General features: G+C 38.8%; 1 protein-coding gene across 1 annotated transcript in view; it reads right to left on the bottom strand.

Annotated features, from left to right (window-relative positions):
• LOC106868583 (proteasome activator complex subunit 4) overlaps positions 1-17,296 on the bottom strand; it is a 72,468-nt gene that overhangs the window by 43,648 nt on the left and 11,524 nt on the right. Inside the window, exons 6-15 of the mRNA XM_014913914.3 lie at positions 17,060-17,120; positions 12,712-12,786; positions 11,008-11,124; positions 7,967-8,059; positions 7,065-7,123; positions 6,473-6,679; positions 4,772-4,958; positions 3,379-3,468; positions 1,986-2,050; positions 467-623 (exon numbers count right to left, since the gene is read on the bottom strand). Of these exons, the coding sequence (XP_014769400.1) occupies positions 467-623; positions 1,986-2,050; positions 3,379-3,468; positions 4,772-4,958; positions 6,473-6,679; positions 7,065-7,123; positions 7,967-8,059; positions 11,008-11,124; positions 12,712-12,786; positions 17,060-17,120 (1,111 nt within the window). The remainder of the gene's footprint in view (positions 1-466; positions 624-1,985; positions 2,051-3,378; positions 3,469-4,771; positions 4,959-6,472; positions 6,680-7,064; positions 7,124-7,966; positions 8,060-11,007; positions 11,125-12,711; positions 12,787-17,059; positions 17,121-17,296) is intronic.

The following is a 17,296-nucleotide window of genomic DNA, read 5'->3' as shown; positions in this document are numbered from 1 at the left end:
AGAACGGAAGTAAAATAAGTGGATCTCTCTTGATGTGAAATGATGAGGATTCAGTTGCTTAAGCACCAGAAGGGGTTGAGTTTTCCAGACATGTGTATCATTAACATAATCCGCTGGCAGAGTCAGGATGACATCATGGTGCGATAAAGCTAAATCTGAAAGGCTTCCACACAGTATCCATCAAGCCAATTTCACTCATCAGTCTTTGGTTGACAAGATATAAAGGTAAACAGTACCAGTGCAAGATATCACACAGTAAGATTGAACTCATAGCCTCGTAACAGCAAAGCAAGTTCCCTAACTGTTCAGCCATATTGTGTCCATGGTTTAACAAAAAACTGAGAATGGAGAGCTTAATGGTAGATTATTTAGAATTTACATTTTCCCTGTGTGAATTCTTTCAGTAAACGACAGTAATTAGCTATTTAATGTGGATTTGATTAAATTTGGTCAAGTCCTTACTCACCTCAAATATTGGTGTTGAACATTGCTGTAGAATAGCTGTAAAAGTTGAAGACAGACCAATCTCCAACCAAGATTGTTCAGGATTGAAACTGTTGTCAGAAGTGCTACTTTGGTTGTGTAATTCTATCTGGGCACTGTTCTCAATGAGGGAAAAACTCCTGAAAGAAAAATTTTAATGAAGAACTTTACAAGAAATATACGCACCATCATCACTTTGAATACAAGCCAGATGCCCTGTCCACACCATACTATTTTGATGCAGTGGAACCACCGCCACCACCACCACCACTGCTACTTGCATCATCATGACCGCTGATGCTACAGTCTTCCTCATAGCTGCAGCCCTCGTCTTTATCATCACCACCAATAATCTCATCTTCATCATCATTAACACCATCATCATCGTCGTCATCATTACCACAGCTGCTAACCTCATTACTAACATGACCAGCATTACCATCATCATTACCAACACTCTCTTTGCCATTAAATTAATTCTTTCAACTTGCGAACCAGCTGGGAGGTGGTTGAGTATTCCACAGACACACATACCATCAACTTACCTTTCAGCTATAATTAACATGATACAGTGTGACAAGGCTGAACCTTTCGGCTACAGCAACAATCCATCTGTTGGGCTTCCATACAGTTTCTGTCTATTCAATCTCATTCTCAAGGCATGGATTGATTTGGGGTAATGGTAAAAGACCTTCCCAACATGCCACACAGTGGTACTGAATCCAACGCATGGCAGATGCACTGGAAAGATGCTGCATTGCTGCACAATACAGGTTCTTTCTAATGCATCTAACAAACTGATTTATAATTGAGGGGACAAATACCTTATCGCCATTTTATAAATATATCAAGGCGCAGGAGTGGCTGTGTGGTAAGTAGCTTGTTTATCAACCACATGGTTCTGGGTTCAGTCCCACTGTGTGGAACCTTGGATAAGTTTCTTCTACTATAGCTTCAGGCCAACCAAAGTCTTGTGTGTGGATTTGGTAGACGAAACCGAAAGAAACCCGTCATATGTGTGTGTGCGTGTGTGTGCCTATCCCCACCTCCCATCATCACTTGACAATTGACGTTGGTGTGTTTACGTCCCCGTAACTTAGCAGTTCGGGAAAATAGACCGATAGAATAAGTACTAAGCTTACAAAGAATAAGCCCTGGGATTGATGTGTTCAACTAAAGGTGGTGCTCCAGCATGGCTGCAGTCAATTGACTGAAACAGATGAAAGAATATGTACCGATGGCGAAAATCACGTGTGCCATCATTCATCAAACATACTCAGGTATGTGCATATATATATATCTATATATATATACTTATGCATATATACACACAAAACCTCACACACAAACACATGAATGCACATAACTGATGCACACACACACAACACATATATAAAGATACATAATGCACCAACACAGAATACACTTAAGTACACACACACACACACAAAATATACATATGTACACAGTTATAAGTATAGGGTCTGGGACATTATACTTACTTGTACATGAACTGTAACACAAAGTCTTCAAACTGAGAACTTGCAGAACACAGTTCTTTCTCTGTCTAAAAGAAAAGAAAAAAAAACCCCATCAAAATGATACAAAAAAAACAACCCAAATTGGTCATTGCACATGGAGATACCAGTAAAGGGACAGAAATGACCAACTTTGGCATATTGCCTGCTAAACTTCTGGCTTGGTCATCTGTACTGACAACTAATGAAGGAGACATTAAAATGATTGAGATGATGAAGTAAATAGTTTTATGAGCCATAGTGATTAGGATGGTTTGGCTGCTGTTTCTAGCACCACCTAAAAGGGTGTTAGCTGAGGAAATCGACCCCAGGACGACTTAGAATAAGTACTAGGCTTACAAAGCCTATCAGTCTCTCCTGCCAAAATGCTAAGTAACAAGGACATAAGCATACCAGCATTGATTGTGACACAAATATATACCTATATATATGATGGGCTTCTTTCAGTTTCCGTCTACCATATCCACTCACAAGGCTTTGGTCAGCCTGAGGCTATAAATAGAAGACGCTTGCCCAAGGTTCCACGCAGTGGGACTGAGCCCAGAACCATGTAGTTGGGAAGCAAGCTTCTTACCAAACAGCCACTTGAGATAGAAGAAGGGGCTTGCTATAGAGCTACTTATTGGTCAATCATCTTTTGCATCCACGTCCAAAAGTGCCACATAGTGAAGCTGAAACAACGTGAATACGAAACAAACTTCTTGACAACATGGCCACGTCTGTGTCTATGGACCATGTGAAAATATTTAGTTGTAGAACTACTCTTACCACAATTTATTTATTTCTCTTTCTCTCTCTCTCTCTCTCTCTCTCTCTCTCTCTCTATATATATATATATATATATATATATATATATATATATATATATATATATATATATATATATATATATATATATACACACACACACACACATACAGGGTGTTCAAAAAGTCCCTCCGCAGTGAATTTTTTTCATCCTGACTCTCCAAGATGTATTTCAAAATATGTGTAGAAGAGTCAACCTGTGTATTGAAAATGAAGGATGACGCTTTCAACACCTATCAAAGTTTTTTTAAAATCTTGTAAAGTCTAATATTTTCTTTTGTAGTCTTATATACCATCTTATAAATATTTATTTTGCAATAAGATACTTACTGCAAAGAGACTTTTTGAACAACCTGTATAATATACAAAATGTTGCTCAGAAGATAAGTTAACCTCATAAAGGGATGGTTGCTTCCAAGGAAATATTGGTTATATGACTAGTAATTTTTTTTTTGGGGGGGGGGGAATTTCTTTAAATCAATAGGTATGTATTAAGAATAAAGTTCATTCAACTGAGCATATATATAAATAAATAAATAAAAGGGCTTACCTCTGAGAGATCATCTCTAAGATAGATGGCACTGGAACAATCGACTAGAGGGACCAGAGTTACAAATGTGGAAACCATCTGAAATGTCACCTGCAAAACAACCCAAAAATGACTTTATATACATGTGTGAGTGTGGGGGGAGGGGGGCAATGAAAGTATTCTGAAAGAGAAACAGGAAAAGAAAACAGGCATTCAGAAGTAGTGACACTTACCTAATAATGGTTTCGAATTTTGGCACAAAGCCAGCAATTTGGGGTGAGGTGCGGTAAGTCATTTACCCTAGTATTCAACTGGTACTTAGTTTATAGACTCCAAAAGGATGAAAGGCAAAGTCAATCTCGGCAGGATTTGAACTCACAACATAAAGATGGATGTTAAGCATTTTGCCCTAATATGGTAATAATTCTACCAGCTTAGCACCTAATAACACAGTCACAGCTCTGCACTCAGTTTTTGTAGGACAGTAACAGAATTAACTAGCAGAAACCTAGCATATTACAGGTACAGGTTCCATCACTCCCCCCCCAAACTACCCATACACACACACCAACTATGAGATGAAAGTGGAAAGCAAGACTTGAACTGAATATTATAAAAGGCAACAGGCTTGTCCCTTTCTCATTGGGTGCAGTTTACATACAAAGAGACAATGAAGCAACAGAGTGTCCTTTCTTAACGGATTGAAAATTTATCTTTTCTAATGGTCAGTTGCTAATTGGGATTTTAGCTCACTCCATCTAATTATGAAGACAGTGAATTGTTAGAGTCGTTATAGCACTGGGCAGAACACTTTCTGGTATTTGTTCAGACTCTCGGCATTCTAGGTTCAAATCTAGTCAAAATCAACTTTACCTTTCATCCTTACAAGGCTGATAAAAAAAAATCACGAAACAATCGCAAAACTGTTACAAAAGTCAGACAAGTGCCTTGTGGTATTTATTCTGGTAGCAGTGCCTGTCATGACACTAATACCATTCTGTATTGGCCCAAAATGGTGGCTTTAACCCAGGAGGAACATCAATGGCAAAGAGAGAGGAAGCTCGCATATATGGCTCTGCTAGTGTTGCTCAAAGAGAAATCTTGCCCAGGCCTGTGCAAATTCACTCCCAAGGCATTGGCCAAACTGGAGCAATAGTAGAAGACACCTGCTCAAGGTTCTGCACAGTGGGACTGACCCTCAAAACCAGGTGGCTGCAAAGCAAGCTACTTAACCCCACAGTTACAAGGAACGAAAACACCAGATAAACAGTAGAATAGTTTCATTCAGTCTATGAGAGGAAGAAAGGCAGGAGTTTACTTCGAACCAAAATATATGCAAAACACTCACTCAAAGAGAAATAAGAAAAACTACTTTAAAAGGTTGAAAAAGTAAAAATTAGTTGCAAATAATTACCAGAGATTTCTTGACATCGTTTGGATCAATGCCAGGAAGAGATAAGTTGAGTAATGGTAAAACATGCAGGCGACCCTCTGGGTACCATTTAGTGGACTGCAGCATAGGACGGCATACACCGACAATACATGTCATGCAAGCAATCAGACGATGTGGCTCCGTTAATGTCTCCATGGCAGGGTACATTCTGGAAGGAGAAAAGGAAAATTCCTCATTTTTTTTAGAGGTGGGGGGGGGGGGGTTATTCATGCATCACAAAATACTTAGACTTCACAGTGTTGAGAAACTGATGATGAATCAACTTTCAATATCATTATTAAGAATACTTCTAACATGAATCAACATGGAGTCTTCCACAGAAACATCTGGAGACACCAAATGATGTCAATCTTAAGAATTAAGATGACATTATGGATCAAATCTTTAATTGGATGATATCACATTCCAGTGGTGCTAACTAATTAATAGAAGTGCTTTACTGAAATCTAAAAGTTCCATTTAAGTGTGACCGATGCCAGTGTTGCCTGACTGGCACCCATGCTGGTGGCACATAAAAGTACCATTTGAGCGTGGTCGGTGCCAGTGCCACCTGACTGGCTCCTGTGCCGGTAAAAAGCACCCACTACACTCTCAGAGTGGTTGGCGTTAGGAAGGGCATCCAGCTGTAGAAACCTTGCCAAATTGGATTAGAGCCTGGTGCAGCCTCCTGGCTTGCCAGTCCTTAGTCAAACCGTCCAACCCATGCCAGCATGGACAGCAGACATATGATGATGATGATGATGATGATGATGAATTATTAACTAAAGGAAGAAGTATTAGAGTTTGAGCAAGAACAAATGATTTGACTCTTGACGAAACTGAAGCAACAAAGAAGTAAAAATTGTTTGCCATAACATGGCAGTCATGGTTTAGGAAGACTGTTGCGGTTATTTAACCCCAGGAGACATCGTCTCCAGCTGGCTATATAAAATTACAGCAACATTCGTCCTATACCAGGACTGCCATGTTATGTTGGCAAACAACCTTTACTAAAAAGTACTGTTGCTGAATATCTCTTGTTGTGAGACTTAAAAATAGTGATTTTCTAAAAGCACAAAGGTTTTATTTTTGAGAATGACACAGTAGAAGGTGTCTGTTGTTACAAACGTTTGAATCAATTTACTGCAGTACCACTGAAATGAATTCAAGTCTTCCAAACGACAGGTGAAAAATTTTACACCTGAACTACTGGAGAGAATAGTATTTAGATATGTGTGTGTGTGTGTGTGTGTGTGCTCACTAGTTGCTACTTTACACAATGGAAATCATCACAACAGATTGATTGGACAAATATACAATGATGGCTACTCATCATCATCATCATCATCATTTAATGTCCACTTTCCATGCTGGCATGAGTTGGACAGTTTGACAGGAGCTGGCAGACCTGAAGACTGCACCAGGCTTCACTGTTTGCTTTGGCATAGTTCTTATGGCTGGATACCCTTCCAAATGCCAACCACTTTATAAAGTGGCCTGGGTGCTTTTTATGTGGCACCAGCAAATAAGAAATTCTCATTGGGGTTAAGACACAGATATCAATATACATACATATGTATGCACAAATGGGAGAAAGTGTACTCAAAACATGTTGTAGAGTATCTAATTGTTCAAAGATGAGGATTCACTCTGTTTCTACGCAGATAATTACAAGAAACTTACCTTTCAAGAAATGCTGGTAAAATTATCTCTGGCCGCAAGCATGCAAGGTGCTTTAGTGCAACAGATGCGTCGTGCATGCCATACTTGCCAAACATGGCCATGAAAACAACTGGTTTGATGCTCAACACAAACTTGGTGATGTCGTCTTCTGTTAGTCTATGTGATTTAGGAATTGGTGTCTTCCAGCTTTTTGGTGCTACTCTTTCTCTGAAATAAAAAAAACAAACTAATAACTTCTAAATTATCTGAGAAAAGCACAAGAATTTTAGAAGCGTCGGCCTTTCCATCTCGCCGGCGGCAGTCCGCCGCCGAGGCGTCCGCATTCTTTTTGCTCGCTCCCAATCGCTTCCTTCTCGTCCGCCTAGGCCGCATACACTCCCGGCCGACAACGCTTTCGATCGCAAACTCACGGGTACATCTTTCAATAAAACAATAATAGCATTTATTCCTTACGTTGATGTGGTACGATACCACAAGTTTGTAAGGAGAAGGTTAGAGTCAAAACGAGCTAAAATCCCTGGCTACCTACCCAAAAAATAACAACAAATAAAAATATTAAAAAAAAAACACACAAGAAAACTTATACAATTACCTGTGTAACCGTTTGATGAATAACCTTGGAAATGTCACTAAAAGATTTGATAGTTTCAGCTGAAAATAAAATTAACAAATAAACAGAAATTAGATACATCAGAAGGAATGATAAATCTGATTTTTTCAAAATTGTAATTTAAGTTTATCATGAAAAACGATTAAGTGTATGAAATGAATTAATTTTATAGCCATTAATCTCATTGATGTGAGTGAATTAGTCTTTTACAAAATGATTCAATAATATGATTTATTTTTTTTTTAAATATATAAATAGCAAATATATTATGAACACAAACCAGTGGTGAAAGCTATTTTCATAAGTTCCTGAGGCCCACAACCTTGTGGGTGAGGCAATGACAGTTGAATACTAAGTAACTCAAAGTCCACCAACCATCATAAAAATAACTCTATTTCTGAAGATACCCCAAGGGATGGGCAAGGGCTTCTTCAGAACACTAAAATAGCTTTCATGTAGTAGCAAAGGAGACAACCTAAGCAAAAAGCAGAATCCGCCCTTATTTCAAGCATTCTGGCTATGTTCCCAGTTTGGGGACATCTTCCTTCCTTTTTCCTACTAGTTTTGGAGGCCTTGTAAAATTGTCACAGGCACTACCTTCTTTCTCAACTAAAAGATGAGAAAAAAGGATGAAAGGGAGGATCTTTTGTATGGTTATTTCACCAGCTAGAAATAACAGCAAAATATCCCTCAAATCACCACACCCTGTAAAAAGGAGAAAAAGAATGGGTAATAGGAGTAGATGGTGATGGTTGGAATGTTTGGGAACATTGGACAGTTTGGTGAGGGTTTAACCAACACAATTACATAAAATAAATAAGAGATCCATTTCCATTTTGCATCAAGTTCATTGATGAAACATTGGTAAGAAATTGGTTACTTACATTCCAGCGACCAGTATTGGATGGGTGATAGAAAGTTTTCAAGGTCTCGAACAATTTGTCAATGTGTTCTTGCACTGAGCTGTTGTTTTTATCCTTTGAGGAAGAAAGAAAATGCAGCAAGATTAATTACAAACAGGAATAGCAATGAAAATATGCAAAAGACAAAAATATTGTAGGGAAATAAAACCACCACCATCATCGTTTATGTTCGCTTGTAAAGCCTCACTAAATAATATTCAGATTAACATCAGTGACTAACGTATTTATAATATAACAGCACACCATCCAAAATTTTGTCTGTTCATTATCCCGTCTTTGTTGTTCTACCATATTTCTAATGGTGGTGATGGTGGTGGAGGTGTGTGGTTGAAATCAACTGGTCACTTGAACCAAGGAAACTGTTTCTGTTAGATTTTCCATTGCTGGTACTATTGGTTGCAAATCTCGATAAAAGACATCCCACTATTCTACTCCTCCTCCATCCCATCTTGACAATGACAAAATTTTAATTCAGAAGGCACAAAGCCAGAATGGAAACTACAAGAGCATCTGATCTGCTACTCAACCAATTCTACCAGTTTACTACCTCTGGACTGGTTCTTTATTTAGTGGCCCCAAAAGGATGAGAGGTACAAGTTGAACTTGATAAGATTTGAACTCAGAATGCAGAGAGTTGGAAAAAATATTGCAAAGCATTGTATCCAACAATATAATTATTTCTTTATTGCCCTCAGGGAGGCTAAACATAGAGGGGACAAACAAGGACAAACAAAGGGATTAAGTCGATTACATCGACCCCAGTGTGTAACTGGTACTTATTCAATCGCCCCCCGAAAGGATGAAAGGCAAAGTCGACCTCGGCGGAATTCGAACTCAGAACGTAACAGCAGACAAAATATCGCTAAGCATTTCGCCCGGCGTGCTAACATTTCTGCCAGCTCACCGCCAACAATATGACACTACCAATCATTCGCCTGAAGTAAAAGCACTCAATTCTGAACAATGGTCCACACACAGATGTATACATTAAGAATGTTGTATAACCAATAAGTAATTCTTCAGATGACAGTGTTAGTCTCAAATCTGATCATAACAATGTTGACAGAAACTAGACGCATTGTATCCTTCCAAAGAAAACCCTGTTTCCACTGCAGCACCAAAATCTGCATTAAACAGATAGCATATACCATACAAGAGGATTTATAAGAGTAGGCTAATAGATTTGGAATATATTGAGTAGACAGTGTAGTGTGTAGACAGCATTTCCTCAATTACTATTTCATTTAATTATTACCAACAAAGTGCAGTAAGTTAATTATTAGTTTTAACCTTTGCAGTCAGTGAATCTTGTCACAAACACAAGTTTGTAACAAAGTCTTTTAAACATCCCCAAATAACCAGTGTTGTGTTCTCTGTAATGAAGGAAATTAATTATAGAGTAGTCGTTAGCAATGATTTCCAGCAGGTTGAAGCACATGCTGCATCAATAGTTAAGAGTGTGGTGTAGTGTAGATAAGAGAGCACTGGTTCTGTGGTTGAGAGAAAAAAAAAAAATTATGAATGGAAACCTTGCATAAAGCCACTTGCATAGACACACACACACGCTTCAATGTATTTTGGAAGGAGTAGTCTGCCAATAAAAAAAACACACCACTCTTAGTCAACATCTTTATTGTTGACCAAACCAGGGAAAGACATTGAAATGCATCCTGTGCTGAGGAGTTCAGTGAAGTATGAAGTGACCCCAACAGTCACGTCTTGAAGGTCCTCTCTGGTCTGAGGCGATGGGAATTGTCAAAGAGCCCCATTCCGACAAGATACTTTGCAGATAGTAATATCTGAAGATACTGATGCCAAGTTCTAATGACCTTAAGCAATAACCTTTCTTTTCAACAATATAGAGAAGGGAAATTTGCATGCATGGACAGCCATCATCATCATCACCATCATTCATCATCTATTTTCCCATGCTTGCATGGACAGGATGGAATTTCTTGAAGCAAATTTTCTACAGCTGGACGTCCTTCCTGTCACCAACCTTCACCTGTTTCCAAGCAAGGTGATACTTCCCCCCCCACCCCGCCTGGTTATCTTCTTATGGCAGACTGAAAATGAATGAATGATGCTTATTTACTACCGGCATAACATGTCAAGACAAATGAACACACAAATACATACATATATGACAGGCTTCTTTCACTCACTTTCCTTCAACCAAATCAACTCACAAGGCTTTGATTAGCCCACTTGTCCAGGTACAGAACAGTGGGATTGAACCTGAAACCACAGGGTTGGGCAGCAAGCTTCTCAGCAACACAGCAATGGCTATGCCTACATATACATATCAGATAAAGAGAAAGAAATGTAAAAATAATATGATTTCTATCTGTAGCACTGGAAAGAATGTTCTGTAGCATTTGTTTGGGCTCTCCGCACTGTAAGTTCAAATCTCATCAAGGCCCAACTTAGCCTTTGATCTCCTCAGGGTTGATAAAATAAAGAACCGCTCCAGGAAAGAAGTGTTAGAGCCTTAGACAGGGTCCCTTGCAGTTTTGAGTTCTGACTGCAATGCCTGTGGCAACGCCAACACCAAGTTGCGTAAGTTTCCAGCAGTGATTTTTCTTTTCACAACATTGGTGGCAAGAAAAAGGGAAATTTGCATGTATGGATGACTCTCAAGCATCCTCGTAAAAGAAAATAAAGCATTGCACGTACATGGTCAACCATGGCTGACAGAAATCATCAGCATCATATAGAACCACACACACACACACACACATATATAATAGGCTTCTTTCAGTTTCTGTTTACCAAATCCATTCACAAACCTTTGATTGGCCTGGGGCTGTAGTAAAAAGATACTTGCCCAAGGTGCCACATAGTGGGACTGAACCCACAACCATCTAATTGAGAAGCAAACTTCTTATCACAGAGCCACACCTGAGCCTGTATAGAAGCAAGGTAATAGAAACAGAGATGTCCCATGATGAAGTTTCAAAATGCTAGGTAGAGGTATTGAACTGGAAAATGTCATTACTTACAATCATAGAAATTATCCATAGAACATATGCATTAATATCAACGGTGTTGTTGGATTGAGTTGCATTCTTAGAGTTACCGACTGGGAGGTTGAAGCCTTTCAGAAAACGGGTAAATACCTGAAGGAGAGGAAGAGGGAAAAAAACAAAAAACGTTTTATTTTAGCTATTGTGACATTGAAATTATTCGATGGTGAATTGGAATAACTGAACGTATTTTTCAGTTCTCCACAAAGAAAAACCTCAGGCAAACTATTTAAAGTAAAGATTGTTTGCCAACGTAACATGGCAGTCCTGGTTTAGGACGAATGTTGCTGCAATTTAGCCCCTGGAGACATCGTCTCCAGCTGGCTGTATGACACGATCTGTGTCCTTATATTTTCAAACTGTTTAAATGTTGTGAATGCACAGATAATTTACAAATTCTGCACCGTGAATATGTGAATAGATGGTGTTTGAAGATTATTAGCTGCAATGAAATTTTGAATATGGCCAAGGGGTTTCAAGTATCACACTTGTGATTGCAAGATTGTGGTTTCAATACCCAAACCAGGCGGTGCATTGCATTCTTCAGCAAAGCACTTCATCTCACCTTACTCTGCAATCACTTTGACATGTGACAAATGGGATACAGTGCACCTGTACAGGCAATTTCAATTTGATGGAGGTAATGAAGCAATGCACAGCACAAACATCTGATTGCTATAAATAAATCATCTTTGCAGGTGGTTGCTGAGCAAAAAGGATTGCAGAACCTTCGTTCGTTGTCTACAACAGACGAGACCATTAAGCAAAATGAGCTGAAAGGAATAATAGAGTAGCTAGTGGGATGTTTTTGAACAACAAAGATGAATTAGGGTATATTAAATAATATACAGGAAAAAAAACTCTTGTTTTATTGAAATAATATCCATCTTCAAAGAGGGTGGACCAACAATTCCAAATGAGAATGGGAGATAATCTCAGGAATCTAAAACTGAAATGCCATTAAGGAAAAGACTGTGGAAGTGTGTTTCTGCTTCAAAAAAGGGACCATATCCCCTTTTATATTATCTGTGTGTGTATATATATATATATATATATATATATATATATAGAGCATGTTTGCATTTTCATGTAAAAACATGAAGTGCTCAATGTACATGCATGTTACGTGTGTAGAGTCTGATAAAGTCCAATGTTGGTGACCCCCATGCTAACATGGAAAAACAAATGGACATCTGCATGTTCTCATTAACCCTGTGTATGTACATAGGAGTTTTTTTTGTAATGTGATATACATAGCAAATGAAATTTTTGGTGAATTTAATATGCACAGTAATTACATAACAAAACAGAAGACAGCAATAAGTTTTGTGTAACTTTAATTCCATGTTCCATGTGTTTCATCAGAAAATAAAAGTTATAAAGGTAGAAAAACCATGTAAAGAATCTCTTATCTCTAATTCTTCAGGCAAAGATTCAACTGTCTGAAGAATTATGGATAGGAGATTCTACATGTTTTTACTAAATGTATACCTAAATAACTTTGTCTTGAAATGAAATACATGTAACATGGAATCAAAAATATACCAAACTTTTCCAGTCTTGTTTATATATATATAGAAGTATATATATATATGTACACATCATTATCATCATTCAATATCTGCTACAAAGTTACAATCTGTTAATTAAGAGAAAACAAAATCAATTTGGAATATTTACACGAGGAATGTGAGGAGACCAGTCAATGTAACCAATGTTGTCGTAAGCCAAGCGAGAAATTAAGGATACCAAACTCTGAAATAATAAAAAAACATAATAAAAACAATGTGTATAGATATAGATACACACTCCCACAACCAAATATATATGTGTGTGTTATCAGCGTCACTTGCAAGGGCCAGATGAAATTTGCTGAGACAGATATTCTACAACTAGATGCTCTTCCAGTCACCAACCTTTATCTGAATCCAAGCAAGATAATATTCTCCTCCTTGTATGAATGTGTTTTTATGGAAGATTACAAACAAAACAACACTGCTTATATGACAGTGAGGTTTGTTTACAATTACAGTGCAATATCAAGACAAGAACACAAAGAAATTTCTTTACAGTTTCCATTTATTAAATTCACAGACAATGCTTTAGTTAGCACAACACTACAGTAGAAGACACTTGCCCAAGATGCCACAGTGGGACTGAACCTGGAACCATATGGTTGTAAAGTGAAATTTATAATGTATGTATATATATATATATATATATATATATATATAAATTTAGATGAGATGCAGTTTGGGTTCGTGCCAGGTAAAAGCACTACTGATGCCTTATTTCTAGTGAGACAGTTGCAGGAGAAATACCTAGCTAAGGATAAACCTCTGTACCTGGCTTTCGTTGACATGGAGAAAGCCTTTGACAGGGTCCCCCGATCCCTTATCTGGTGGTCAATGAGGAAACTTGGGATAGAAGAATGGTTAGTGAGAGCTGTGCGAGCCATGTACAGAGATGCTGCCAGTAAGGTGAGGGTTGGAAATGAGTACAGCAATGAATTCCGGGTAGAGGTAGGGGTCCACCAAGGTTCCGTCCTCAGCCCCCTATTATTTACCATAGTCCTCCAGGCAATCACAGAGGAGTTCAAGACAGGTTGCCCCTGGGAGCTCCTCTATGCTGATGACCTTGCCCTAATTGCGGAGTCACTATCAGAACTAGAGGAGAAGTTTCAGGTGTGGAAGCAAGGTCTAGAATTGAAGGGCCTTAGAGTCAACCTAGCTAAAACCAAAATCCTAATAAGTAGGAAGGTAGATAAAACACAAACCCCTTCAGGTAGATGGCCCTGCTCAGTATGTAGAAAAGGAGTAGGTAGTAACTCTATAAGATGTACCCGGTGCAAGCTATGGACACATAAGAGGTGCAGCAACATCAAAGGCAGGTTAACTAGCAAGTTAGTTTTTGTTTGTGGCAGATGTTCAGGTGCAATAAAGACTGCAAACAAACAGGAAACAACTTCTATCTCATTCCAGGGTGAAAAACTAGAGGTAGTCGATAGCTTCCGCTATCTGGGCGACCAAGTTAGTAGTGGGGGTGGGTGCGCTGAAAGTGTAGCTGCTAGAATAAGAATAGCCTGGGCAAAGTTTAGAGAGCTCTTACCCCTGCTGGCGACAAAGGGACTCTCACTCAGAGTAAAAGGCAGACTGTATGACGCATGCGTACGAACAACCATGCTACATGGCAGTGAAACATGGGCTGTAACTGCTGAGGACATACGTAAGCTCGCAAGGAATGAAGCCAGTATGCTCCGTTGGATGTGTAATGTCAATGTGAATACCCGTCAGAGTGTAAGTATCTTGAGAGAAAAGCTGAACATTAGAAGCATCAGTTGTGGCGTGCAAGAGAGACGATTGCGCTGGTATGGACATGTGGTGAGAATGGAGGAGGATAGCTGCGTGAAAAAGTGCCACACCCTAACAGTTGAGGGAACCCGTGGAAGAGGTAGGCCCAGGAAGACCTGGGCTGAGGTGGTGAGGCAAGACCTTCGTACATTGGGCCTCACCGAGGCGATGACTACGGACCGAGACCTTTGGAAATGGGCTGTGCGTGAGAAGACCCGGCAAGCCAAGTAAGATCGTTGCCAGTGCCCCTGGACTGGTTCTTGTGCGGGTGGGCACATGAGATGCACCATTTTGAGCGTGGCCGTTGCCAGTACCGCCTGACTGGCTCCTGTAGGATTTTCGAGCGAGATCGTTGCCAGTGCCCCTGGACTGGCTTGTGCGGGTGGCACATAAAAGACACCATTTCGAGCGTGGCCGTTTTCGTGCGGGTGACACGTAAAAGCACCCACTACACTCTCTGAGTGGTTGGCGTTAGGAAGGGCATCCAGCTGTAGAAACTCTGCCAAATCAGACTGGAGCCTGGTGTTGCCATCCGGTTTCACCAGTCCTCAGTCAAATCGTCCAACCCATGCTAGCATGGAAAGCGGACGTTAAACGATGATGATGATGATGAAATTGTAATAGTAGGGTGGACTATTTTTGGATAAACTGAGAAGGGTGCAAGAATGTTAGTGTGAGGGAAATGAGGTGGCATAGGGAGAGTGACTGATATCAGGGAAGGGGAGAACAGAGTTGTGTAAGCGACAAATATGGAGTGGCAGTGGAATAGTAATGTTAATACAGCTGTCAACTAGGGATACACACATGCAGGCTTTCAATCAGTTTACAAAGCCAAGTCGTAGCAGACAGATGACAACTAATGAAAACAGTGTTTGTGTGTGTATGCATGTATGTCACACGCTGTCACATTTAAGAAAAGGAATGATTTTGATCAAAGGTTTACTCTATTAACACGTATACACATACACTTATGACATTACACGCATGAATGGAAATAACTTAATCCTACAACAGCTATATTTGCGATTAAACCAAACTCATTCCTTCCTTCCTCCCTCTCTCTCTCTCTCTCTACACACACACACATAAAGATCTTTCATATCATGCTCTTTCTCTCATACCACTATACACACACACACACACATCTTTCATACCACGCTCTTTCTTGCTCTGCCCTCTGTCTGTCTGTCTGTCTATCTCTGTCTCTACGTCTTTCATACCCTGCACTTTCTCGCTCTCCAGAGCGTTAGCATTTAATGTTTAGGTTTCGTATTGGCACTTAGGATTACAATTTTGAGTCAGGGTAAGGATTACGGTTAAGGAGAAACTGAAAAGACATTCAAAAGATTTGAACTTGTGTACGATTTTTTACAGGATTAAACTTGCATATATTTGGAATTTGGATATCAAACAAAAATATATTCTTAAATGAAGAAAAATAAAAAGGTCTACAAAGTGTTCTTAGTCCAAAATTTCACTGAGTGTTTTTAGGCGAAGAGATTTAAAATAATTAAAAATAAAGAGCTTTGCGATGTTACTTTTAATTCTCTGAGTGATTAACTCGGGCAACATCAGGTATTTCAGTGAGTATATATCATCATCATCATCATCGTTTAATGTCCACCTCCCATGCTAGCCTGGGTGAGACATGCAAAAAAGGAATATATATATACATACACGCATATATATATATATATATATATATATATATATATATATAGGCTCAGGAGTGGCTGTGTGGTAAGCAGTTCGTTTACCAACCACATGGTTAAGGCTTCAGTCCCACTGTGTGGCACCTTGGGCAAGTGTCTTCTACTATAGCCTCGGGCCGACCAAAGCCTTGTGAGTGGATTTGGTAGACGGAAACTGAAAGAAGCCTGTCGTATAAATGTATATATATATATATATATATATATATATATATATATATATGTCTGTGTGTGTGTGTGTGCGTTTATGTGTCTGTGTTTGTCCCCACAACACTGCTTGACAACTAATGCTGGTGTGTTTAGGTCCCCGTAACTTAGTGGTTTGGCAAAAGAGACCTATAGAATAAGTACTAGGCTTACAAAGAATAAGTCCTGGGGTCGATTTGCTCGACTAAAGGTGGTGCTCCAGCATGACCACAGTCAAATGAGTGAAACAAGTAAAAGAGTATATATATATATATATATAGATATATATATATATATATATATATATATATATACACACACAAACACATATACATACATATAAAGAAATATATATATATACATATATACACATACAAACACACATACATATAAAAAATATATACATATGTACATAAAAACACAGACAAGTTATGTGTAAAATGTATACATGTATATGTTTGTGTGTGTAGATGTTTGTATTCTTGTAGATATTTGCGTTTCCCAAAAGAAAAGAAAAAAATCACTGAACAACAAGGGATGATGATGGTTTTTCCCGTCAACAAAATCATCCAAAGGTTCTGCATTTTCAAAGACAGGTGGAATAAGAGACATCTTACTAGAAAAGCAGGTAAGGGTTTTTGGTTATAAAACAATGCCTCAAAAGCATATTCATCTAACCCATGCTGGCATGGAAAAACAGACATTGGAGATATAGGAATGGTAAATTGAGAATAACAAAATTAAAAGCAACAGTTTGTGTAGGGAAAAAATTAAGATTCTTACATATTCACATCCAGAAGAGTTTAAGGTTGTCCAAAGCGACATGATTTCATCAAACCATATTCTACAATACACATAGAAACATAGCTTAGTTAATAATTTCTAAAAAGGTGCATGGCTTAGTGGTAAGGGTGTTGAAGTCATGATAGTAAGATTGTGGTTTCGATTCCTGGATTGGGTGATGTATTGTGTTTTTGAGCGAAACACTTGAGTTCACGTTGCTCCACTCCACTGGTAAAA

Source organism: Octopus bimaculoides, chromosome 11 (assembly GCF_046866305.1).
Source record: "Octopus bimaculoides isolate indiv1 chromosome 11, ASM4686630v1, whole genome shotgun sequence".
In the NCBI taxonomy this organism is placed as follows: domain Eukaryota; kingdom Metazoa; phylum Mollusca; class Cephalopoda; order Octopoda; family Octopodidae; genus Octopus; species Octopus bimaculoides.
Note: the sequence above shows the minus strand (reverse complement) of the source record. Positions and strands in the feature narration are given on the sequence as shown.